At 32.0% G+C, this 24302-nt stretch overlaps 5 protein-coding genes and 1 pseudogene across 5 annotated transcripts; all 6 read right to left on the bottom strand.

The window, feature by feature from the left end:
* Positions 1-2217: 2217 nt before the first annotated feature.
* Positions 2218-3683, bottom strand: LOC107015360. The gene has a single exon (XM_015215613.2). The coding sequence runs from the start codon at positions 3609-3611 to the stop codon at positions 2418-2420; it is 1194 nt and encodes a 397-aa protein (XP_015071099.1). The 5' UTR covers positions 3612-3683; the 3' UTR covers positions 2218-2417.
* A 2642-nt stretch (positions 3684-6325) lies between these two features.
* Positions 6326-7312, bottom strand: LOC107015369 (annotated as a pseudogene).
* A 3335-nt stretch (positions 7313-10647) lies between these two features.
* Positions 10648-11652, bottom strand: LOC107028462. The gene has a single exon (XM_015229541.2). It carries the CDS (start codon positions 11542-11544, stop codon positions 10813-10815), a length of 732 nt encoding a protein of 243 aa, XP_015085027.1. The 5' UTR covers positions 11545-11652; the 3' UTR covers positions 10648-10812.
* Positions 11653-13064: 1412 nt separating this feature from the next.
* Positions 13065-14110, bottom strand: LOC107027577. Its single transcript, XM_015228712.2, has one exon. It carries the CDS (start codon positions 14025-14027, stop codon positions 13245-13247), a length of 783 nt encoding a protein of 260 aa, XP_015084198.1. The 5' UTR covers positions 14028-14110; the 3' UTR covers positions 13065-13244.
* A 3954-nt stretch (positions 14111-18064) lies between these two features.
* Positions 18065-19542, bottom strand: LOC107024847. Its single transcript, XM_027912136.1, has one exon. It carries the CDS (start codon positions 19460-19462, stop codon positions 18341-18343), a length of 1122 nt encoding a protein of 373 aa, XP_027767937.1. The 5' UTR covers positions 19463-19542; the 3' UTR covers positions 18065-18340.
* A 3723-nt stretch (positions 19543-23265) lies between these two features.
* Positions 23266-24082, bottom strand: LOC114073930. The gene has a single exon (XM_027912138.1). It carries the CDS (start codon positions 24049-24051, stop codon positions 23410-23412), a length of 642 nt encoding a protein of 213 aa, XP_027767939.1. The 5' UTR covers positions 24052-24082; the 3' UTR covers positions 23266-23409.
* Positions 24083-24302: the final 220 nt, after the last annotated feature.

Raw genomic sequence — 24302 nt, forward strand, 5'->3', positions numbered from 1 at the left:
TTTCAGAAGTTAAGTGATCTTAGACATGGGGTAGATGAAAGGTGATTGTTTTTACTAATAATTCAATACATTTAATTATACTAACTAAAGAGAGAGTAACAAATTTAATCATTTAACCACATTAATTATAGAGAAAGAATAGATTATTTTTTTTATTTTTTTAAAAAAAGTAATTCCTAACAATTTCCTATGAAATAATTTCTAACAATTTTCTATAAAATATTTTTGTCTTTCAAAGTTTGACTTTACACCTTCTTATTTTTAGTATTTAGTATAATATAATATAATTATTACTTAGTATGTAAATAATTAGAATTTAAACCATTGTGTCTAGATGCATGTATTTAAATATGATTATTTAATATTAAATTAATTATATATTAATATTTAATTTAATTTAGGGATAAAATAAGGGCAAAATAGTAATTCAACTTTTAAGTTAGGAGCTTCCCACTTATAATAATATATGATGAAGAGATCGATATAGAGCTTTTCATGAATTGAGAGATTGTTGAAGATATTGTGTCGATTGATTTTCGACAGAGATGATAACATGATTCGATTATATAATTGATCATCATTTGAGTAGATTTGAAGCTTAATTGTGGTTAATTTGAGTTTGGGAAATAAAAACCTAATCGTTGTAGATTCTAAAGTAGTAGAAGACGTTGATAATGTTGCCACTAAAATAACGACCTTATGTTAAAATTCTATTGACAAATGTATCATTACCTATTTACCTATAGTTTCAAGGGAAAAAATTGACCATTTTTTTACTTGTGAAAAAAGGCCAACATATTATCATTCATCATGAAGAGCAACTCTAGTCAATTTTTATAACCACAAGGATAAACATAACCCTAATATAAATTGTTTTTGCAAAATTTGTAGGCATATTTAAAAGCTTTTCCCTATAAACAATTTCAGTATCACCAGAATATACAGACTTCACTGATACACAAAATTTGAACATTTTATGCTCTGCAATCTTCATTAAACTATTTTTCCTTTGGAATTTTGACCTAGAAAAAATTGGGGGTATGCCTATATATTTAAATCAGGGGTGTATTTGGAAATATATTTATCCAATTCAAGATCAAGCTCAACTGCGCGTCTAAAACTAAATGATGCATTATAGATTTAAAATTTTAGTATGAATGAACCAAATGAAGCAACTTATAAAAATTACCAAGTATTTTGATGATTATAACTATCTACGTTATATTCTTTGCGTTATGACTGATGATTAATTATAATCTCAAATGGATGTTTGGATATTATTAAATCAATAGAATAGAACTAGCTTACTATACTGTTTTGAGTCTCATCACAGTTAAGTGGAGGAAGCTTCTCTTTGAATTTCAATTGTCTCATTTGCCTATTGTGCTATATATATTTTTATTTACAATTTTGAAAGAACATTTGTACATTTTATGTGATTATTAATTATCCACTGTTATGCTTATTGTCTATTTTACGCTTTGTGAAGCCAACTTTATAAATATTAGGTTGAAATTAATAAAACATGTATGATAATTGTTTTTATTTAAAAGTAGAAATGGAAATAAAATATGTATTAGCACAATTGATTTTATCTTCCTCTTATTTAGGAGAGGAGAGTAGTCAAATATTCTAACAGCATTAATTTAACTGATTTAGAAGAAGTAATCATGTTATACTTGTTGAATAAGAATATAGAAAAGCAAAAAATGACGACTTTGGATTTGATCTTTTCCCTCTCACTATGCTAAAATCCAAAAATATTGGTGAACAATGCATCGAGAAAAGGAAATGATAGTAAATTGGATCTTATTTCATTAGGGGAGAATTTTCCCGATCATGTAAGTAGGTAGACCTTGCAACTCCCTTTTACTAATGTGGACTCTAATACATCTCAACATTTGAAGCGTGAACAATATAACTACGTAAGACAGGGGCCGAAAAACTCGGGCAAAGAATGAATTGGAACGGAACTTTGATAACAAGCATGATAAAGAAATAGATATTGTCCATGGCTAAAAGCTAGCTCACAAGTGCAATATTGTCCAAGATGGAGACATATAGCCGTCTTTTCCCACCGATTTAGGACTCCAACACCCTCAAATGACAAGTACAGGGCATGCGGGGTGTTGGAGTCCCACCTTGATGGAAAAAAGGTACATAATCTCCTTACATGTTGGACAAATTTGCCTCCACGAACTAGCTTTTGAAGTTGAGTTAGATCCAAGATAGACTCATCTAACTAACAGCTCGCAGCAATATTGAAAATACAATGAATGCTAACAAACATAAAACCATTCAAACATATATATGGGTGAAATAATACTTCAAACAACATGTAATAGAAAGATTCAAACAAAAGGAAATACTTGAATACAAATGAATGTGAGTGCAAGATGTTGAATGTTGATAGAAGGTCAATAATAATAATAACCCCCTGATGGCCCAACGTAGCTAGCAGCATTGTCCATAGCTTGAAGTATGATCATGTTTTTCATGTGTTGTTCTTTCAGTCTGCGCTGAGCTTCATAATATGTTAATTCTGACGACTCCTCTTCTTCTCCTCCTCCTCGTAATTTGTCTGCTGAATTTTCGTCTTGAGACGATTCAGATACTGGCTTCTTTTTGGGATTTTCTCCTGGATTCTTGTCTGTTTTTTTCTTTGTTTTCCTTGTTGTTGATACTTCCTTTGGTTTCAGAATCTCTTCATTTTCTTCTTCTGATTTGTCTGCTGGTTTCTCTACTGTCTTCATTTTGGGATTTAGTACTCTAACACTCTTGGCAAATTTTTTCTCTGTTTTCCTAACAGGATCTTTTGTTGATGTATTGAATACTTGTTCAGTAATTTCTTTGTTGATTGGTTCTTCCAGGTTTGGTTTCATGATCAATGCATTTTCTTCTGCTTCTGATAATTCCTCTGCTAGTTTTTCAACCGGAGATTCAACTACTAGCTTCATTTTGGGATTCTGGGATGTTTTTTTATCTGTTATCCCCACTGGAATTTTTGTTGATTTACTAATGACAAATTCTTCATTTGATTTCGTGATGACTGCATTTTCTTTTGGTTTGTTGACATACTTAGAAATGCTACTACATTCGATATGTGTTCCAAAATCACAATCAGCACAATAATACAACCAAGAATTATGTTCTACTTTTCCATTACAGAGATCACAAATAAAAATGCAACTTTCATCCTCATCTCCAAAAGAGGAATCAAATATAAGTTTAAGTTCATGATAATGGTGTTGGGGAAGTAAGACAGTTTGGGGCAAAAGGGCACATTGCATGTGCAGATCAAACTCGCAATGAGCACAACTTAAGCTACATGATCTTCCTTCAGATCCACAGGCATTACAAGTAAAAGATCGGCTCGAATAAGTAGGAGCTGGAAGAAGGGTTAAAGGGTGAGAGGGATGAGAAGGGTGAATCAGAGAACGAGGCGCGTTGAGGCAGTTGTCATGGAGGTAAAAATTGCAAGAGATGCAACCATGAAAGGGCACAAAAATGGAGTTCTCACAGGCTTGACATTGAAGTTCCTCATTTTCATCAAGAACAAGTTTTTTCAAAATATGATGGTGGCTGAAATGTTGGTTATCTTGATATTTCATGTCTCTCAATTTGCTTAGTCGATCTCTATGTTGTTTCTATGTGTTATTTCTTTTTAGATTTAGATAGACATGGTTATATGTATTTCTTGAAAATGAAGTATATGAATTTAGTACATCCACTATCAAGTTTAATTGGTATATCTTATTCTTGAAGTCAACTTCTGACTTTTAATGATTATGAAGAAATCATAAAATTACATATAAAATAGTGTGAAATCTACGTAGACATGACTACATATTTTGCTTGCAACGCTGGCTAATCAAATATTTTACAAAAACCCGATAGAGTTGCTTTAACTACAAAACTATGTATGTTTCTTGGGGGAATTTTTAACCAAACTAAGCCATTATATAAAATAATTTATCAAAGTAATACATTTTTCTAAAATTTTACAAAACTAGTATAAACGTATTTCACGGTAACGTTTTAGGGTATATTTTATTTTTTAAAAACTAACAGCATTAGGTTGATATACGTTATTTTCATTAACGTTTTACTCCTAAAACGTTACTTTCAGTAAGGTTTTACTCCTAAAAAGTTACTATGAGTAACGTTTTAGGAGTAAAACGTTACTGTGAGTAACGTATATCAATCGGACGCCATCAACTTTTAAAAAATAAAATATATCCTAAAACGTTACTGTGAAATACGTTTATACTAGTTTTGTAAAATTTTAGAAAAACATATTATTTTGGTGAATGGCTTTATATAATGACTTAGTTTGGTCATATTATCTTTCTTGGGGTGTGTTTGGTACGATGGAGGTTTTTTTTCTAAAAATAAGCGACTTTTTCTTACTTATTTCTTTTTTGTATTTAATAAATATACTAAATATTATCTAAAAAGATATTTGTATAGAATTTAGGCAAACACTACAAATGTGGATGAGGTGGAGGTGTTGGGGTACGCAGGGGCGGGGGCTATGGGAGAGTTTGCGAGTTGTGCGAGCTAGTTGGGAGGGCGGAGACGACACACATGTCGCGAGGTAGGGTGGGGAGACAATCAACATGAAATTGTTACTTATGAAATTTGTTTTTCTTGTGCGTATACTTTTACAAAGAAAATCATTATCATGATATTTATGAGTTGTTTTTCTGGATAAATAAAATATTTAGAACCATTAAAAGCTGAATAAAGTGGAAAATAAATATAACAATCACCATATTCTATCATGACCTCGTCTTATTAAAGGTTTAATATCTTTATATTTCAACAATCACAATAAGTTTCTTTTGAATAATCACTCGATATATTAAAAGCTCACGCGTAATAGTATTGACCTTTTCATGAGAATAGTTTATCATTTATTTTGATTAGTATCGATAGTTGACGTGTGTATCGACACACTTTTGGTGATTTTTGGTAGAAAGCTCATACACGTGATAATTCAAACTATGAAACTAAAAAATTGCAATACTTAGTGTGTTTTTGTCGTTTCAGTCTTCTTCCTCTTTTCTTTTTTCTTGAATATATGTTTTTACAAGGAGAGGACTTATATGGTTATCATTCTGCCAAAGACAGTAATTCTGGAGAACAAAAAGAGGGAAATCAAATCTAGTTTGTAATAAATAAACATAGAAACCAAAGGAAAAACATGATTATCAAGGATACAAAATTTGAAAGAGCAATAACATAACAACAATAAAGCATTTATTTTGCGATAAAAACTGAAAAAGGCCAAGCGGAAGCATTACATATATATATATATAATATTGTACTCCTAGATCGTGTCCAGCATAGCACGTCTTCCTCGTGCCTCGATCTGAGCGCCAATTTGAGCTGCCATAAACCGGTCATGATCATCATTCACTGAATTTATCATTTCCACTACTGAATTCGCATGGGAATTTCAGCAGCACACTTTCTGCTCTTACAAGTTGGCATTTCATCAGTCATTTTTGTAAGTAGTGCTGGTCGACCACACATTGGAGTCTGATTATTGCATCGTCTTAGTACTAATCAATTTATCAGGCAAATAATTATCTCAGTTGAGATTTTTCGACATGAATTCAAATTTAATTGTGAACCCATGTATGAATATCAAACATCAGATAAAAAAAAAGGAGCTCTATCTAGATTTATAGGTAGTCGTCTCTGAGGTATAAACTGTAAAATTATTTCGGCGAATTGATAACTTTGGAAGTCAACTTTATTGAGGTTCATGGATGTTATGGCAAAAATCAAGTGTTCGACTTTTTGATCTTAGCAAGTTGGCATTTTTATCATTCATTATCCTAGGGCTGACTATTGACTATTACTTAATTTATTTAGATTTTGTTATAATATGCATTGACAATGAACGCCTTGGAGTTTGATTATCGTAGACCGTAGTGTCTCAAAATTAACTTGCCACATGAACAGTCATATATGTCCGCTTAATTTTCATATTTGTAGATTCTCTATATCGCATTATTTGAAATGAAACTCTTTTGTTTTAGATGTGTCAATATGAAATGTTTTATACATTGAGCTACTTTTACATTCTCAAATTTTTATTGTGCTTCTCACCCCTTACTTCTTTTAGCCTTTCTAGTGTCATGATTTTGAGAAGCCAAACTTTTTAGTTTATAGTGAGACATTAGTTTATAATTTTGAATTCTAATCTTATTACTCCCTTCCAACTACTTTACTTGTCATCCTTCCAAAAAAAAAAAATGGTTCAAAATAGTTGTTAGTTTAGAAAATCAAAATATTATTAAATATATTCTTCCAATTTTGTGCTTAGTAATACTTTATTTTTAAAAGTAATAAACATTGACTACGTATTTGATATATGTAATAACACAAACATAGAAACCAAAACAAAAAATGGAGAAACTTGATATATGTGAATTGTATGCCTAGATCAAGTCCAGAGCAGCCTCTTGTCCTCGTGCCGCAAACTGTGCCCGAATTTGAGCTGCTATAAGCCGCTCATGAGCAGCATTCACTGAATTTATCATTTCCACAGCTGCATTTGGATTTGGATTTAAATTTGAATTTAGATTTGGATTTGAATTTGAATTTGAATTTGAATATGGGTTTGGATTTAGATTTGGATTTGGATTTGGATTTGGACGGTGCTGTTTGGGAAAAACACCGACTTCAGGACTAGTTATCGCACACCGCAAGTGTGACCCGAAATCACACTCAGCACAATAGTATAACCAATCGTTCTTGTTCATTATTTCGTTGCAGATATCACAAACATATTCGATATTCTTATCTTCATATGGGGAGCCGAAATGGAGCCTCAATTGATGTGGGTGTTTGTCAACAAGTATCGAACTCGGACAAGATGCACACTACAAGTGGATATCAAATTCACAAGCAGCACAGCTGAAGCAAAACGCATTCCCAGCAGAGTTACAAGCCTTGCAAGTGTAGGTACGACTCGAGTAAGACGGAATTTGGTGAAGGGTCAAGGGGTGGGAAGGATGAGACGCGTGATTGAGAAAACGCGGAGCATTGAAGCAGTTATCGTGGAGGAAATACTGGCAACTGTTGCATCCATGGAAATTAGGCTTATTGTTATTTGGTTGCTCACAGGCATTGCAAGCAAGTGTTTCAGGACGATTCAAAATTGGTTTCAAAATGTGAGGATGGCTAAAGTGTTGTTTACCTTCACATGACGCATTGCTACTCTTATTCTGTCTTCCCATTTGATTTTTCTTTCCAACTTTTTTGAAATCAGTAATCAATAAGAAGTGCAACTTGTTATTGTATTTATAGATACTAATTCAACTATAATAATAATAAGTTAAGAACAAGGCCACGATGTTAATTTCCTTCCACGACTTTGCATTCATTTTTTTTTTTGGCCAAATACATAAGCAGATTCCTAAACTTGTTGAGTTTTTTCCCTCAGGTACTTCAACTACGTCATTTTCCTATTAAATCATTAAATCCCCATAATTTGTTCTGTTTAAACAAACACCATTGTCTGATATGGAACCAAATTTATGAGGGGTATTCATAGAGGATACATATGTTGTTCCACAACTCATTAGTCTAATTGATAGTGAAAATGTTCGAGAATAATTGCGTTTTACTTAAGTCATTTGAACACATTAGAAAACAAATGAGACTAACACGGTTTGTCTTCATTTCTTCAATCAAAATTATTACAATTCGAACACAGTTGAAGACATTTACAATAGAAAAGCCGATCAAAATCAACCAACCGTGTTTTAAAGGAACAAATTATGGGTGGTTCAATGATTCAATAGAAAAATGACGTAGTTGAGGTACCCGAGGGAAAAAACTCAACAAATTTAGGAATCTGTTTATGTATTTGTCCGGTGAACAAATAATTTGGCCAGTTGTTATTTAAATATATGTAAGCGTATTGACTGACTCAGCCCTGTTATCCATTGGCTACTAAAGTAATGGCAATCGAGAATCTTTGTATGATTTGACATACACTAAAATTTACCTTCTAGTTGGTTTTTTAAAGTTAACTAATTCCTTCTTCTCACTTGTAAGTTTTTACTCAATCAATAAAAATTGTGGAGGAGTAATAAATATTCAATAAACTTAATCTCAGGTTTGAGCATCGAATATAGAATCACATGATGTTAAAAAAAGTTTTATTCCAACAGTGATTTTTCGTGACGCAAATCTAAATTTAGTTATAATTCGGCAAAGTGGTGACTTTGGGAAGTCAACTTTATTGGGTTCATGGATGTTGCGGTAACGGTCTACTGTGAGACTTTTTGCTCTTTGCAAGTTGGCATTTTTATCATTCATTATCCTATTGCTGACTAACACATAATTCATTTAGTTTGATTATCATAATGTCTCAAAATTAGCTAGCCACTCGAAGAGTCATATATGTCTGCTTGATTCTCATTTTGCATTATAGCAGGTCCTATAATATCACATTTTTTGGATGCAACCCTTTTTGAATTACGTGTGAATGTAAAATATTTTATGTATCGAGGTGCTCTTGATTCTCAAGCTTTTGTCAAGTTTTTCAAGTGATTCTCACCTCACAATTCTTTTAGCCTTCTTGGGAGTCATGATTTTACAGAGGCAGGATTTGAAATTTGTGGTTTTAGATTCTGATCTTATTAAATTATTGCTCCTTAAGTCCTCCATTTTATAAAGAATGACATATTTTGATTTGGCACGAATTTTAAAAAAATAAGAAGACTTTTGATTATGTGATCCTAAATCAAAGTTATGTCAAATGTACATAATTGCTTTTTAATCTTGTGGTCTTAAACATATCACGTGGAAAGTTAATACCAAAAAATGAAAGACGTCATTCTTTTTTAAACATATTATAAAGGAAAGGAGGGAGTACATTCTAAAATTGATAACTCTTTTTGAAAAGGAGGGAGTACATTCTAAAATTGATGATTGTACACGTACAATGAATTCTTAGGACAAATGGCACTGAATTTTAATTAAAGCTACTGATTAACCAAAACTATTTAGAGACGTATTATACAATCCATCAATGGATTAATTAACGGGCAATTATAATCAACTTTCACTAACTTTCGTTAATGTAACGACATTTCTTGTGAATATATTCACCCTTCTAATCCTTTCTAATAACACTATATATTATACAACCAAAAGTAATATTCAATAATTCTCTACAAAAATGAATAATCTCTCCGTTCAATAATAATTGTCCACTATATAAGTATTCTCACGGGTTGGCTTAAAGTGGCATCGACAATTTAATTATGAATTCAACTGATTTGAATATGAGAATACACATGGATAAAAGCAGATCTTTATTCTACTAAGTTACCTCCTAGTCTCACTAGTTGAGTTACATTGTGATGCTTAAATTGAATTGTTGTTTAAGTATGGTGAGCTGCAATAAACAAGAACTTACAGTGAATTAGTTAGTGGAAGTTTCAAACAGAAATATTTGAAATTATGACTCTTTGTCGCTGGAAATTGAAGGACCAGCAGACCAATGAATAAGGATGGTTGAAGCATAACCTTGGGGATTGGGTCTTGTAAATTAGACCAATGAATAAATTCGAGTTGACAAGTGAGGGTTGAACTGTAACCTTGGGGATTGGGTATTGTAAATTAGTTATGAAATTGCTCTAAAAAGGAGATTTTAACACGAGATTTATATGATGCAAATATAGGTTTGATCGAATGAAAGTCGCACAGATTATTTGAAGTGACAAGTTTGGTATTTTAACACGAGTATATTGAGTACATAGTAATCTTACCACAAGTTGTTATTCACAAATTTCATGGTTTATAAAGTGAATGATGTACCGAAATATTTTGAACTTGTATATGGAACAAGTCTTTTACTTGATATGATACCAAAATAGTTATTTGAGATGAACTCTTTTTTATAAGATATATCTATTGATACTTGAGATATGATTACGGCTATGAAAGAGTTTAACATTTACTTAAGAAATAATATTTGACATATGTTTTGATTAAAGTTTTATATACTATGATTGATACATTGATTTTGCTTACACGAGACATATGAGATTGAATATTGTTATCGTCTTCGGAAAGGGCATTTATTACATGATTTTAATTATCAGACTAGCATATTTTGACTCGTTCCTTATTAAAAAGATTGTGATTAAATGTTATTATTCACTGAGCTAGCGTCTCATTCCTCGCTATTTATTTTACCGAGAATGCAGGGGATATTGTTACGGACTTCTGTATCTAGGGCTTGAGAGTTGGTAATTTCTTGTAAGCCTCGCACTTGTTCACATGGACAACAAGCTTATTAATTGTTATATACATTTCTTAGAATTCTTAGAGTCGCTCCGTAGTCATTTCTTTTATTAGAATTATTATGAATATTCGTTCATATTGTAAGCTTGTGTCGAATATTAGACTTCTTATGTTCTTGGAGATGGACTTTGTATTTCTATATTTTGAATAGTCTATGAGTTGATAAGGTGGATTATTGATGAGATTGATTGGTTGCGTTATTGATCTATCGTAAATTTTGGATTGACCAAAAAACAAAGAGAACTCTTCCCTAATGTAGAGTTTATCAAGGCTTGTTTTGGGATCATGACACAAACAATAGTTTGTAATATATAAACATAGAAACCAAAAGGAAAATGGATAAACTTGATAATTAAAGATACAAATCTGAAAGAGAAATGACAAGATAACAATAATAAAGCATTTATTTTTGCAATAAAAACAGAAGAAGGTAGATAATCACGATAGAGTTATATGTAAATAAATATTCGTGATTGTCTACCATAAGTCCAGCATAGCCTGTCTTGATCGTGCCGCAATCTGAGCTCCAATTTGCGCTGCTATAAGCCGGTCATGATCATCATTCACTGAGTTTATCATTTCCACCGCTGCACTCGCACCAGAATTCCGACTTGGATTTGGATTTGAATTTGGATTTGGACGCTGCTGTTTGGGGAAAACACCGACTTCAGGACTAATTATCGCACAGTTCAAGTGTGAAGCGAAATCACACCCACCGCAATAGTAAAACCAGTTGTCATTGTTCATCCTTACAAAGCAGATATCACAAACATATTCGTTATCCTCAGGAAAACCGTAATGGAGCTCCAATTGATGCGTGTGTTTATCAACAAGTATGGAGCTAGGACAGGATGCACATTGCAAGTGAATATCAAATTCACAATCAGCACAGTTAAAGCAAAATCCATTTCCAACAGAGCCACAAGCATTGCAAATATAGGAACCACTCACGTAAGACGAAACTTGGCGAAGGTTCAATGGGTGGGAAGGATGAGACGAGTGATTGAGACTGCGCGGAGCATTAAAACAGTTTTCATGGAGGAAATATTGGCAGGTGTTGCAGCCGTAGAAAGGCTTGTTAGTATTGTTTGGTTTCTCACAAGCATTGCAAGTGAGAGTTAATTCAGTTGGATTCACAATTTGTTTCAAGACGTGTTGATGGCTGAAGTGTTGTTTACCCTCATTTGTACCCCCGTTCAGTCTTCCCATTCTGTTTTGTTATTCCTTGTTATTTTGTTGTGCAATATAACAGAGATATATTGGAGAGTTACGTCTCTGCGTATTTATAGATATCTCAATTCAACTATATGATACAATACAATAACTTAGCGACGTTGTTTCACTTGGACGACGACTTTGCTTCGATGCATATTTCCTTTTTCTTTTACTTACTAATAAGTCGTCTCCAACATTAACTAGCTGTTATCCATTGGCTACGTACTAAGATAATGGGGCCGAGCATCTTTGTGTTTTTTTCCCTTTATTAATAGCAACAATTTGGCCAGTTGCTTTATATTTACATATCTGTAAGCATACTGACTGACTTGGCGCTCTTATCGAATGGCTACTAAAATAATGGCAGGCATCTTCGTATAATTTGACTGAGTCTAAATATTGCCCTTCTAAGTACTCTTTTTCGGGTCTTGGGTTCGAGCTCTATGTATAGAATCACCTTTTAACGTTTGAGAATATTTTGCCCCAAACATGAGATTTTCCAATGCAAATCCGAATTTAGTCCTGTGGCCCAATATGATTGGAATTTCTTTCTTTTTTTTTATATGTAGAGGTGGTTGTCTTTGTGATTAAACTGTAAAATTAGACCCACCAAATTCGGCAAATTGATAACTTTGGAAGTCAACTGTATTGAGGTTTCATGGATGTACCGGTAAAAGTCCACTGTTAGACTTTTTGCTCTCTGCAAGTTGGCATTTTATCATTCATTTGATTAATACTTAATTAATAGTTTCTGTATTGATAATCTTCTGAACGTTGGAGTACTATTCTTTTCCTGATCCTGGGTGAATACAGAATGCTTTGGCACCGGGTTGCCCTTAATTCTCATGCTTTTATCGAGCTTCTCAAGTTGATTCTCACTTCTTATTCTTTTAGCCCTTTTTGGTGTCATGATTTTGCAGCTAGAATTTTATGATTGTGGTGTATACATTCGATAAATATTTAGGGCAAATAATACAGAGTTTGAATGAAAGCTACTGATTCGACCAAAACTAAAGCAAACATTACTCTAGCTCTGCCCCTTTTATAACAATATTCAATGAATTTTTAGGACAAATGATACACAGCAATGCACTTTTAACTTTTGTGTTATACGACTACTGCGTGTTAGTTCTACTGTCTGTTGTTGCGTACACGTACACTGTTGTGAAGAGCGGTTTACAAGGGAAAAACAAACGCTTAAAGCCTAGTCAAATTGGGAATTTGATGATCTTATTATTCTACGCCCTTGTAATCTAAAATTTCGTTTGTCAACAAGGGCAGATGCACGGTGAAAAATATGGTTTCGGCAAACTCACTAGTTTTACCTCAAATTTTGTATATCTATTAAAAAGTTGGTCAAATATGTGTAAACATTACTTAATGGTAGTTAGTTCAGGGATATCTGAATCCCATAAAAAAAATTAAATCTAGAATTCGCCTAGGTTTATCTACCTAATATTTTATTTGAATTATCAGAAACAGATTCTTAGTAATTCGTTTTTGTTTTCTTAGAGTGAACATTGAAAACTTATTGCACTCACATGATATAATTGGAAATAGTAATAAATAGTACATAACATTTTCATCTGAAGAGAAATTACACACGAGAACATTTATTTTGCAATTAAAAAACAGAAGGTCTCAATATAAGACATAATTTGAGCCTCAACTATTTTCTTATCAGGATGATAGAGTTAATAGTAACCGTATCGTCTTCGTGGTGTCACCAAGTCCAGACAAGCCTCTCTTCCTCGTGCCGCAATCTGAGCACGAAGTTGAGCTGCCATTATCTGTTCATGAGCTTCATTTGCTGAATTTATCATATCTACTGTTGCATTTGGATTTCTATTTGAATTTGAATTTGAATTTGGATTTGGATTTGGAAGTGGACGCTGCTGTTTGGCGAAAACACCAACTTCAGGACTAGTTATCGCACAGTGCAAGTGTGATGCGAAATCACACCCACCGCAGTAGTACAACCAATTCACCTTATTCATCATTTCACTGCAGATATCACAAACATATTCACTATCCTTGTCTTCGTAAGGAGAACCGAAGTTGAGCTCCAATTGATGCGGGTGTTTATCAATAAGTATCAAACTCTGAAGAGATGCACATTGCAAGTGAATATCAAATTCACAACAAGCACAGCTAAAGCAAAATCCATTGCCAACAGTGTCACACGCCTTGCAAGTAAAGGAACAACTCGAGTAAGTCGCACTTGGGAGAAGGGTCAGAGGATGGGAAGGATGAGACGCGTGATTGAGAAAACGCGGAGCGTTGAAGCAGTTTTCATGAAGGAAATATTGGCAGGTGTTGCAGCCGTAGAAAGGCTTGTTAGTATTGTTTGGTTGCTCACAAGCATTGCAATTGAGTATTGTTTCAGTTGGATTCACAATTAGTTTCAAGGCGTGTTGATGACTGAAGTGTTGTTTATCTTGAGGTCCCGCATTTGTACCCCGGTTTTGTCTTCCCATATTTTTTTTTTCTTCGTAATATTGTTGTGCAGTATAATGGATATATATTGGAGAGTTAGCTTAGCTAGGTGCAAGTGATGATTAACATACATAGATATTTTAATTCAACTATACGATGCAATAAGTTTGCCAGGTTGCTTCCTTTAGACGACTTTGCTTCCATAATTATTTCTTTTTCTTTTACTAAGTCGTCTGGCCAAATTGTTATGCAAAAGTTTTTTAAAACATCTTTATCATATTGACTGACTAGCTGTTTATGTGAGGTTCATGAAAGTTTTGGTAGACTTTTTGCACTTGCAAGTTGGCATTTATTTCATCAATCATTTTCGTACATAGTGCTAGTCGACTACTAGTCTTGTTCCGATCTGAATCAGATTTTGGAGTCTGATTATTGCAGCATCTTAATACTAGTTAACTTGCAAAACGAACAATCATATATTTGTTTTAGGGGTGTACATGACCGGATTGATTCAGGTTTTTCAAATATCAAACTAAACCATTTGTGTCAGATTTTTGAATTTATAAATCAAACCAAACAAATAAAACTCGGGTTTTTCAACTTCGGGTTTTTTGGATTTTTTTGGATTTTCAGGTTTTTTCGATAATGTATTCCTAAAAACATATAATTTACTTGTATTTCAAATATTTATTTAGTCTTACCAAAATGCAACTATCTAAGTTAATTCTCAAGAAAATAACAAAAAATATGATATAATTAATGACACTAAAATATTCAAAATAATAATAATAATAAAATCGCGTAAAATAAATATTGCAAATTAATAAGTCATGAAATTGATCATAATTTAAAGTACTAAATCATGCTAAAATAAGTTTAGTACGTATTAGTTACATGACTAAATACTAAAAGAAAGTAAAATTATATCATGTATTTTAATTGTCTAAATCTATGTAAAACTAAAAAAACAAATATTCAATATTATTGTCATTCTTAAAGTTGAATTGATTTTCTTTTTGCATTAGTATTAATTTGATTTTTATTTAAACTTTACTATAATTACCAACAGGTATAGACTATAATCTTATTAAATCATTAAGAAATCTAACTTTCAAACATGAAATAATTATATTAAAAGATAAAAACTATGAAAAAGTATAAGAGATATTTAAAAAATATATCAAAGTAATAAAATTTTAAAATTATATATATAATGTCGGATGGGTTTGGTCTCGGGTTGGTTTTTTTTAGTTAAAACCAAACCAACCCAAATGTAGTCGGGTTTTTTTTTTCCAACACCAAACCACTAGTCAGATTTTTTTCGATTTGACTCAATTTACGATTTGATTCAATTTTCGGTTCGATTTTGTACACCCATAATTTATTTGATTCTCATCTTTCAATCAGTCGTCTTTCTGGTGTTACCATATTAATTTCTCAAGGTGGATGTGATCAGATTTCATATACAATCTAGAGAAAAAGGTTAAGAAAATGAAAGTCACTTGGTCAATAATTTGGTTAAAAGACCATTGCCATCTATAATTTGGTTAACAAATACCCTCAAAAATGTTTTTTTTTCAAATAAATATAATATTTCATTCTTTGGAAACACTTTTTTTTCTTAATAGCAAATATATATCCTACTTCCATTTTTTAAAAAAAATAATTTAAGAAATATAAATATTTATTAAAATAAAATTATATTTATCCAAATGAAATTAATGCATGATGGGTTGGGTACTATGATATATATCTGATCTATCCTAGTAGTTAAAAAGGTAGATGTAGTTATCCGATATTAATTGCTACAATGAAATTGATGAGAAAAAAAAAGATTAATATAAAAAAAACAAGATTGGGGTTCTTTAAAAGTACTATTTTTAATAGAAATAAAAAGTGCTTCAAAGAAAAATAACAACTAATATTTTTTTATTTTATTTATGTAAATAATAACTAATATATTTATTTAGAAAAGAACATTTTTTTATCAATAAGTAACAACAGGGACATTTTTGGAATTGGACCTAACTCCTATGCACATTTTAGACCATTATTTAACTGAGGGCATTTTTGTTAATTTAAGGCATTTTAACACCCTTTTTCATACAGTTTATTTTATTCTTCGAAACCAAAAAAAAAAATCTTCAAAGAACATATTTTCACTTTTTGCTATGGATTCTTAATTTTTATTTTGATCATATATATGTTCAGTGGCGGATTTAGGAAAGGAAAAAGGGATCACATGATACTAAGTCAGAAAAATTTACTGAACATGTATATATGATTACAAAACAGAAAATTCTTTGTTTAGTAATTATTTGATGTTTTATATACATAAATATTTGTAAGTATGAATTTAGAGATAAGTGTCAAAAATAAATTTAAACTATTTATTTTTTTTGAGTTTTTATACCTAAACAATTGAGAGTGTGAGTTTTTTATCTAAACTATCACTTTTTAATTTGAGAAACACCCCTCAATGGTGTTGTAATGCATTCTTTCTTTTATTTAAAAAAAAAACCTTCACACATGAAATTCCACATAAATAAAATATTTTACCTAGATAAAAATTAAATTATAAAATATTAATATTAANAAGAACCATTTATAAAATATTTTTTAAATTTTCATACTTCATCCTCCCTCCCACCCCCACCCCAAAAAAAAATCCACCCACTCATCCTCCCGAAAGAAATTGATATTATTTTATTTAAAAATAAATAAAAAACCTACCCCTTCCTATTTAATCCTTCGCTCCTAATTTTTATTTTTTTACGTTTTTCTCATTTTGTGTTAGATAAGCACATAAATATATTTTAGAAAAAGAATTTCTACTACTGTACCGAATATAACATAAATAACTAAAAAAAAAAAACTTATGGCAACAAGTAAAAAATATTTTTTCAATATGCATATCTAAACACTGGGAAAAAATTGGAAGCGGAGAGTTAAGTGAGATGGGTAGAATTATTTTTTGAAGAAAATAAAATAATATCTAAATTAGTATTTGAGGAGTGGGAGGAGATGAAGTATAAAAGAAATTTAAACAAAATAAAAACTTTAAAAAATGGTGAGGGTGGGGGTTGGGGGGGTGAGAGGAAGTGATGGCGTGGGATAAGAAAAATATTTTACATTGTATTTTATAAAGAAAATATTATTTTTTAATAATAGTTTTTTAATTTTTAATTTTAACTAATACTAACAATTTATTTAATTTTTGTCATGGTTGAACATTTTATCCATGTAGAGTGATTGGAAAATTTTTTCAAATAAAAGAGAGAGTTTATTACAAGTACCATGATGAGAGTGGTATAAAAGAGAGAGGTGTGTTTCTCAAACAAAAAAGTAATAGCTTAGGTATGAAACTCAAGTTTAGATATGAAACTTAAAAAAAAGATATAGTTTAGGTGTGTTTTTAACATTTATCTCGTGAAATTATTTTGAATACATTTCATAAAAAAGAGAAGTCATTGAAAAGAATTATAATATATTTTTCTTTTACTTTTTAGAAAAGATACAAAAATATACTTGAATTGTATTTTATAATTTGTATAAAAAAAATTTTAATATGGTATTAGAGTATTACATTATTTTATTTATTTTTCTCATTTTAAAAAGTGACACTGCTTATAAAAAATTTACGATGTACGCCGCCACCGTATATAATATGAAATATGCAAATTATCAAAAGTAAATGTATGTTCGTGTTGGCCTGCCCGAATCCATCATTTCTTCTCCTAATCGTGTTGCCATTCGACTAGCAAGTTGATATTCAAAAAAATTATCACTAACTGAATTTATCATCTCCAGTGCAGACATTTGAATTCATTATTTCTAATGTTACAAACTAATGAAAAAACTTAAAACCAATTTCTTTTTTTACTGCCCGTCGAATTAATCTACTTTATTCATTTAGCTTTTAATGGTTTCATCGAATTTCACCCTTGTATTATAGGGCTAGTGCATTTAGTTCTAGTCTTAATTTTTGTGCGCAAGATATTCTTCCATTATTTTTTATGTGCATTTTATGAACTTCTGTTATGTTAGTATAAATGTAAATTCTACTCAACAATATCAATTATCAACCAACTGTGAATAGATTGACATAGAAACCGTAAAGAAGATGGAGAAAAATGTCCATCAATACATGAACGATAAAATTGCAAGAGTCGTCAGGATGTGGTGTAGTGAATGGTGTTGATGTCCGATGTCTTAAATTCAAGCCTTGGATATGAAAATATTTAGGTAGGGTTATCTCCTCAAATTGGGCCCTATGAATGCGGATAAATAAAATAGAAATACAAGAGGCATTTGATTTGCAAAAAGTTAAACATAAAATTGAAAAGGTGGATATTTAGTAGTAATAGCGTCTTGGTGATGGTCCGTCTATCGAATCCAGTATAGCCTGTCTTCCTCTTCTTGCAATCTGAGATTCAATTTGAGCTGCTATAAGCCGCTCATGAGCATCACTAACTGAATTTATCATCTCCACTGATGAATTTACATTTGGAATTTGATATTTTGGATTTGGATTTGGATTTCGACGTGGATGTGATGACGGAAGAACATCAGCATCAGGAGATGCACAGTGCAAGTGCGACACGAAATCACAATCAGCACAATAGTATAATGATTCATCCGAGTCCATTACGATATTACAGATATCACAAGCAAACAGGGTATCCTTATCTTCGTAAGGAGAACCAAAGCAGAGCTCCAACTCATGTGGATGTTTGTCAATAAGAATCGAACTTGGATAATTGAGTTCCTCTTCCTCTTCCGCTTCTTCGGCTTCTTCTTCTTCCTCCTCTGCCTCTTCTTCTTGATTGATTTCTTTTTCGTTCTTGACGGGTACCTCCTCTGTTTTCCTGATCACTACTGGATTTTCTCTTGGTTTGTTGCCCAACAGTTTCGGACGTTCTTGGCTGACAGATTTGGAAATGCCACATTCGAGATGTGTACCAAAGTCACAATCAGCACAATAATAGAACGAGTTATTAAGATCTACATTGTCGCGACAAAGATCACAGACAAAAACGGTGCTTCCATCATCATAGAAAGGGGATTCGAATATGAGCTCAAGTTCATGATGATGGTGCTGGGGAAGGACAACAGTTTGGGGCAAAAGGGCACAGTGCATGTGGATGTCGAATTCACAACAGGCACAGCTAAAGCTACAACCATTGCCAGCAGAGCCACAAGCCTTGCAAGTATAAGAACGATTCGAGTAAGTTGGAGTTGGTAGAAGGGTCAAGTGATGGGAAGGATGAGATGAATGATTGAGAAAACGCGGAGCATTGAGGCAGTTTTCATGGAGAAAATATTGACAGGTATTGCAACCATAGAAGTTACTAGTAATGTTTGGATGCTCACAAGCATTGCAAGTGAGAGTTTCAGTTGGATTCACAATGGGTTTCAACATGTGTGGATGGCTGAAGTGTTGTTTACCTTGACATGTCCGTTTCTCCCTTCCCATTTTTTCTCGTAACTTTCAATTGTTGATGCACTTATCAACAACTGGACATGAATATAATAGAGATCTTGCTAGCAAGTTCAATGACCAAACTATAGCTAATTGGTTTTAGTATTTATAGCTACCCTATTTAATTAGTAGTAATAAGTTGGCAATGCATGCAACAACTAAGTGGCATTCATTTTTCTTGATTACTTCAATATTACAATTTGGCCAATTGTTATTATAAAAAGAAAAGGTTTAATTAGCACATTGACACAACTACAAACTAATTAAAATGGGGAGCACCGTTGCATTTTTCAAAGCCAGCGAGGACGAAAAAAGAAACTTAAGAAGTCAACTGCATTATGTTACAAAAGAATCCACTATTTTTGACTTTTTCTCTTTGCAAGTTCTCATTCCCATCATTCATTATCATACCGTTGACTATTGACTAATAATAATTCATCTTATTCTGAAATTTGAAGTTTTGATTATTGCAACTAGCTTGCCAAACCAGTGAGCATTTATTAAAAATAAAAAAATATGGATAGGGATAAGTATAAGCAGAGGTGACTAGATTTTACCTTAACAAACCTTTGGATTTTGAGTGGCAATTAAGTGCTTTTTGTAATTTTATAGACGGACCCTTCTCGTCAAAGTATTGGGTCATACTTACTCTTCTAATTAACAGAATTATGTTAAGTGTTATATGGACGCCACATAAGCACCAACCAACTCCCACCTCCTTAAAGACTAATAAGATCCCTAATTACTAATTTCCCCCCATTTCTCTTAACATACAATTTCACTTATTTCCCACTAAATAGTTTTTCTCGTTTTCCCCTCATTTCTCTAATACGTCATATGTCTTTTACTTTCGTAAATTAATCAATATGTATGAATTAATAAGCACTCCATGATATAATATTTAGCATGATTTCAGAAAATAAGAAAATATTAATTATTTGATCGATAACAATAATAAATATCTGTTATAAAATAAAATATTTTCATAAACATCATATTATTACTCTATATAAACTATTTTACTTTGCATTATATTTGATTCTAAAAAATTTTGAGTGAGAAAAGTTGTCATATTAATGATGTAACTTAAAGTTCAATTCTTGAAAGATAAATAAAAATGTTCAAAATATTATTTTTTTTATATTAAAAAAATATTGCAAAAATGATGTTTTTATAATACAGAAAAGGACCTAAAATACCCTCAAAGTATTGGAAATGGTACAAAATTACCCTCCATCCACTTATTGGTTACAAAATATCCTTCTCATCCATCTATTGGGTCCAAAATACCCTTGTCATCCACCTTTTCGTTCAAAATTGACCACTTATTTAACGGTTTTATATTTAAACTATTTAAACATTTTTTTAAATATGTGACTTTCAACTATTTGTTATAATTTAACTTATTAGTATAATTTATAAACCAATCCACTACCCACCCATTACTAATTAAACCCCTCCAAATTAATAAACCCGTCACATTATTAATGCAACAACAGAAAAGCTATTGCCAATTGAGTGTTTTTAAAAATTTGAGGCGAGAATATCTATAGAAGTAAATTATCATACATTCAAATGTCTAAATAAAAATTAATTACCGATAAACTTAAAACTCTGCTTATGTTCATCTTAATTATTCTTATGTCTCAGTTATGTGATGTTACTTCATAGGTAACTTTTTTTCAACAAATATATTAAAGGTTTTAAAACAAATCATAAATATTTATAAAATTATATTTAAAAAGAGTGCATGAATTAATTCGGGATATATTAATTCTTTACCTTTAATCATAAATTTCTAATTCAATCTTGAAAGAATATCCTATTGAAAGTGTTCTCCTAAATAAGTGGCTCAACCTAAATTTAATTGGGGTTTTGATTTGGACTCGAATAATTATTATGTCATTTTCAGAAATCTATAATTTCAACGTGTTTTAGTAGTGTTTATGACGATTTTGATATTATAATTGGATTATTAATTGGGTGGGATTTAGTTAGTAATGAGTGGGTAATGGGTTGGTTTATAAATTATATTAATAAATTAAATTATAACTAATAGCTGAACGCCAAGTGTTTTAAAAAATATTTAAAGAGTTTAATTTTAAAACAGTTAAAGAAGTGGTCAATTTTGAATCCAAAAGTGGATGAGAAGGATATTTTGGAGCCAATAGGTGGATGAAAAGGACATTTTGGAGTCAATAGGCGGATGAATGATAATTTTGTACCATTTTCAATACTTCAAGGTATTTTAGGCCTTTTTTCGTTTATAATATTTTGTTGATATATTGTTTAATTTCATATGCACATTCAGATATTGAAAACAAATAGTTCCAATAATTCAGTGTTCAGATTTAGAGACAATATCTTAATATTCATATGTTTATTCAGATTATACATCTAGATCTTAATGCACATCTTAATATTCACGTTGGTATCCAGATTAGATTTAGATTCTTAATGCACATCTTATCGAATTCAGAGTTAACAGGGTTTAAAGGTATTGCAAGAGATGATAAGGGGAGGTGGGTAGGAGAGTTCATCGGGTGACTAGTGACTAGGTGTGGTAACAACATCGTGCCTCACAACAGAACTGTGATTCATATATGACGGGGCTTGTCCTAACGAATAACTACAACTTGAAGAAAGTCATCATCGAGACTGACTCAAGTGATTCCTTGATGCTGCTGAGTAAGGGAGACATACTCTATAGTCACCGTGATCACGACCTGATATAGGAGTGTTGACGTCTTCTATTCGAACTTAAAATGATCTCCATAATGCATATTCTGAGCGGAAATAATAAATGTCCAGATTACCTAACAAAACTGAGAAAAATACATCATGAAAAAGACGGGAAATACTACATCAAAATTTATCTTTTTTTTTATCATAACAAAGGAAGTCCTAAGTTCAAAAAAATTACAAAGTTCACGTGTTTTTGGACCATAAAAAAGAATCAGGTTTGTATGTCGGGCTAGTATAACTAAAGTTTCGATTGAAACAAACTAAGAAACTTATTTATTGATTGATATTAAAATTGAAATACAAGAAAAATAGCACAGATATATATTGAATGGAAAAGCAACAACTCCCAAAATAATCAACAAAGCTCAGCTTGTAACTAGAGACAATATCTCCTATGGAAAGACCATATAATAAGAAAATACTAGTAGTTTATATTTTATTTTCCGAAGAAGAAAACCCTTAGTAATAGCGATAAGGATTACTAAACAAATTGTTCATAAATTGTGCATTTTGATGGGCCATATTAGATCGAAAATTCATCCTTGCCTGATGTTCTTGAAGTTCGATCGATGCCATCATCAATCTCTCTGCATTAGTCATATTCTCTTCGTGTACAGGTTCTTTTTCAGTCTCAAGACTCGAATCTTCTTCCTTTTTTACTGTCACACATTTCAAGTGTGTGCCAAGTTTACACTCGGCACAGTAATAAAGCCATAAGCTATCATTGCAATATCTATCGCACACATCGCAATAGATATCCACAGAATCTTCACTAGGAAATGGCCATTGATATTGGAGTTTAAGGGAATGTTGATGATCCTCACGAGTTATATTTTCAGCTAAAGATGTAGCACATTTAGCATGGAGACTGAAGTTGCATTCGAGGCATTCGTAGACAAAGGAGTTTGGTACTTCACCACAAGCATTGCAACCAAAATAGAGTCGTCGTTCGGGTGAAGTAGGATACAAAGTGAGAGGGTGATTAGGATGGGAACTGTGTTGTATTTTTTTTGGTAACTCGAAGCATGATTTATGAAGGGTGAATTCGCAATTGGATTTTGTGCATTTGTAATTAGCAGTGTCACAAAGTTCATCCTCACAACCTGAGCAGATTATTTCATTTGATTGTTGAACTTTACAGAGTTCCAAAGGATGGGAGTGGCTAAAATGCTTCAGATTTTTTGCTTTACTTGTTGTTATACCTCTGTTTCCTCTTTTTGATTAATTTCTTGTATCTTGATTGGTTCCTTCTCTGTTTTCCTCTGTTTCGATTCTTGTTGTCTGACAGATTTGGAAATGGCACATTTTAGATGTGTGCCAAAATCACAATCAGCACAATAATACAACCAGTTATTAAGATCTGCATTGTCATGACAGACATCACAAATAAAAACAGTACTTTCATCGGCGTCATCATCATAAGGGGATTCAAAAATGAGTTCAAGTTCATGATGATGTTGCTGGGTAAGGACAACAGTTTGGGGCAAAAGGGCACATTGCATATGGATATCAAAGTCGCAAAAGGCACAGCTAAAGCTACAACCATTGCCAGCAGAGCCACAAGCCTTGCAAGTAAAAGAACGATTCGAGTAAGTTGGAGCTGGGAGAAGGGTCAAGTGGTGGGATGGATGAGATGAGTGATGGAGGAAACGCGGAGCGTTGAGGCAGTTTTTGTGGAGGAAATATTGGCAGGTGTTGCAACCATAGAAATTACTAGTAATGTTTGGTTGCTCACAAGCATTGCAAGTAAGTGTTTCGGTTGGATTCACAATTGGTTTCAACATGTGTGGATGACTGAAGTGTTGTTTACCTTCACATGTCTGTTTTCCTCTTCCCATTTCGTTGGGATTTCGTTAGTAAATAATAAAAGCTAAGGTTTTGAGTATAATCTAAATGATATAAAATTGCATGTTAAATACAGAAATCTTAACAAGTTGGTGACATGAAAGTCAAATATTGAGGTTCAAGGAATTTACATTTGTGGAAAAAAATTTATGGGATAATGAGTTGACTTGTGACTTTGTGGTGTTACGGATTTAGATATATTTGATTTATTTTAAGGGCATTGAGTGGTGATTTAAAAAAAAAA

Source organism: Solanum pennellii, chromosome 1, assembly GCF_001406875.1.
Source record: "Solanum pennellii chromosome 1, SPENNV200".
NCBI lineage: Eukaryota > Viridiplantae > Streptophyta > Magnoliopsida > Solanales > Solanaceae > Solanum > Solanum pennellii.

Bases quoted from the DNA above. Each gene is read 5' to 3' on its own strand.
- LOC107027577 (XM_015228712.2), bottom strand. From the start codon at position 14,027: ATGGGAAGACAAAACCGGGGTACAAATGCGGGACCTCAAGATAAACAA.
- LOC107024847 (XM_027912136.1), bottom strand. From the start codon at position 19,462: ATGGGAAGGGAGAAACGGACATGTCAAGGTAAACAACACTTCAGCCAT.
- LOC114073930 (XM_027912138.1), bottom strand. From the start codon at position 24,051: ATGGGAAGAGGAAAACAGACATGTGAAGGTAAACAACACTTCAGTCAT.
- LOC107015360 (XM_015215613.2), bottom strand. From the start codon at position 3,611: ATGAAATATCAAGATAACCAACATTTCAGCCACCATCATATTTTGAAA.
- LOC107028462 (XM_015229541.2), bottom strand. From the start codon at position 11,544: ATGGGAAGACTGAACGGGGGTACAAATGAGGGTAAACAACACTTCAGC.